Source organism: Myzus persicae, unplaced genomic scaffold (assembly GCF_001856785.1).
Source record: "Myzus persicae strain clone G006 unplaced genomic scaffold, MPER_G0061.0, whole genome shotgun sequence".
Classification (NCBI taxonomy): domain Eukaryota; kingdom Metazoa; phylum Arthropoda; class Insecta; order Hemiptera; family Aphididae; genus Myzus; species Myzus persicae.
The window spans coordinates 1-2,282 of NW_019104021.1; the positions used below are offsets into that span (position 1 = coordinate 1).

The 2,282-nt window shown below is 28.3% G+C and overlaps 1 protein-coding gene across 1 annotated transcript; it reads left to right on the forward strand.

Annotated features, from left to right (window-relative positions):
* The first annotated feature begins 6 nt into the window (after positions 1 to 6).
* LOC111037678 (zinc finger BED domain-containing protein 1-like) lies at positions 7 to 1,941 on the forward strand. Its single transcript, XM_022320372.1, has 3 exons — positions 7 to 819; positions 888 to 1,139; positions 1,227 to 1,941. The coding sequence occupies exons 1-3, from the start codon at positions 327 to 329 to the stop codon at positions 1,583 to 1,585; spliced, it is 1,104 nt and encodes a 367-aa protein (XP_022176064.1). The 5' UTR covers positions 7 to 326; the 3' UTR covers positions 1,586 to 1,941.
* The last annotated feature ends 341 nt before the right edge of the window (positions 1,942 to 2,282 follow it).

The following is a 2,282-nucleotide window of genomic DNA, read 5'->3' on the forward strand; positions in this document are numbered from 1 at the left end:
GTAGAAGTATTATACCAAATATATATGCTGAGGTAAAAAATAAAATTCAAGTTCAACTGAATGATGCTAAATACATATCAGTAACCACTGACATTTGGACATCAATCAATACTGATTCATTTATTACAATTACAGTACATTTTTTTCCCAAACTTGATAATTATCTAAAAACTTTTGTCCTCTGTACAAAAAAGTTAACTGAGGGCCATACTGCAGTTTATCTATCTGAAATTATAACTACAGAATTAAATAAATTTGATATTTTACATAAAGTTGTGGCTATAGTGACTGATGGAGGAAGAAATATAAATGCTGCAGTTAGGCTTATGAACATCCAACATATTCCCTGTACAGCACATAAATTAAATTTAGTTGTGAGAAATGCTTTAAATTTAACAGATGATTTAAATGTAGATAGAAATATTGAAAATAATGATGATGACAGTTCTGATAGTCGATTAAAAGAAATTTTAAAAAAGTGTCGTAATATAGTTGGATTTTTTAAACGTAGCGAAGTAGGCAATAGAAAACTAGTTGAAAAGCAACAACAAATGGGTCTACAAAATATTTTAAAACTCAAACAAGATGTATGTACGAGGTGGAACAGTACACTAGTGATGATGGAAAGGTTATTACAATTAAAAGAACCTATTACAATTGTAATAATGACATTAAAAGAAGCACCACCAAATCTATCATCTGATGAATGGGATGTAGTAGAGGATTGCATTCCATTGCTAAAGCCATTTCACAGCATTACTGTGGAACTGTCAGCTGAAGAATATCCTACGATTTCCAAAGTTATACCACTTATACGAGGTAATATTTCTAACGAATAAAATATTTTTTGTAAATTTGTTATTGAAGTACCTACATTTATTTTATAGGATTACAGATTGCATTAACTAATAAAGATCCCTCTACAATAATTGGAATATTACTAAAATCCAATCTCCACGAAAATATTAGATCACGTTTTCAAGGAATAGAAAAACAATCATTGGTTCCTCATTTCGGTAGAGCAACATTACTTGACCCTAGATGTAAAAAAGTGGCATTTGGAAATGAAAAAAATGCTTCTGATGCTGAAACATCAATAACAACAGAAGTAGCCAGTTTATTAAACATCCCAATTCCTGGTAATAAAATTAAACTTAATAAAATAAATAATTCTAACTCTAATTAATAATAATTGAATTTTTCATTGAAAAAAATGTTAAATGTAGAACCAGAAGTTGTTGATCCAGTACAAACAGAAACAGAAGACCTTTGGGGTTTTTTAACAACAAAGGTGAATGATATACAAAGTAAATCAACAACTACAAGTAGTGCAATGGTTTTAGTGAAACAATATTTAGGTATGCCATACCAAGAACTTTCTTGCAAACTTGGAGAATATTGGGAAAAACACAAAACACTGTTATATCCATTAAATGAAGTGGCATTAAAATACGCAACAATACCTGCTACATCAGTACCTTCAGAACGGATATTTTCCAAGACTGGTCAAATTATGTCAGCTAGGCGCAACAGATTATTGCCCAAAAATTTGGATACACTTGTTTTTCTTAATAAAAATATGTAGAATCACTATAAAACATTGTTATGTCAACCTATTAGTTTTAACATTATTAAAAATAAAAGAAAAGTTTGGTTCATTTTAAATAATTTACAATGTACTTAAAAGTTAAGATTATAAGAAGTTTTGTAGTTAATAATAAAAAAAAAAAGGAGAAAATATGTACAATTAAAAAAAGCGGGTAAGTGGATGTTGCTCTGCTGTAGGTACATTAGTGGATGGGAATGTGGGATGGACCTCGGTCATAGAGTTACTATAATGTGTTTGTTAAATTTGAATGCAATGATAGGTATCATTGTATACGAAAAACGATTCTGAACGGAGATGATTTGTCAGTCTAGGATATATTATAATTAAATATTGATATTATTTTATTTTAACGCATGAATTTTGATTTCATGAAAATTTAAACACTCGTAAAATTTTTTTAATTGAATAATCATAAATTTTTTTGATAATTATTCTAAGCTCAACTTATGGGCAGCCTAGTAATACATTTTCAATTCTTAGCTTTTAATAAAAATTGTTTATACATTTTTAACTAGGTACAGAATAATTAGCAAATATTCATGATTTTGACGATTTTCGTCAATATTAGCACTTATAAACGCTTATAAAAAAAATTGTGCATATGTATTTTTATAATTTTTGAATGGGAGTTAGAACAACTTATGTGGATCCTTCTATTAAATTTTCAAGTATT

Excerpts from the sequence above, each read along its gene's own strand:
- LOC111037678 (XM_022320372.1), top strand. The coding sequence starts at position 327 with ATGAACATCCAACATATTCCCTGTACAGCACATAAATTAAATTTAGTT. Across the intron at positions 820-887 it reads AGTTATACCACTTATACGAG|GATTACAGATTGCATTAACT; the intron begins GTAATATTTCTA and ends TTTATTTTATAG. Across the intron at positions 1,140-1,226 it reads ATTAAACATCCCAATTCCTG|AACCAGAAGTTGTTGATCCA; the intron begins GTAATAAAATTA and ends TGTTAAATGTAG.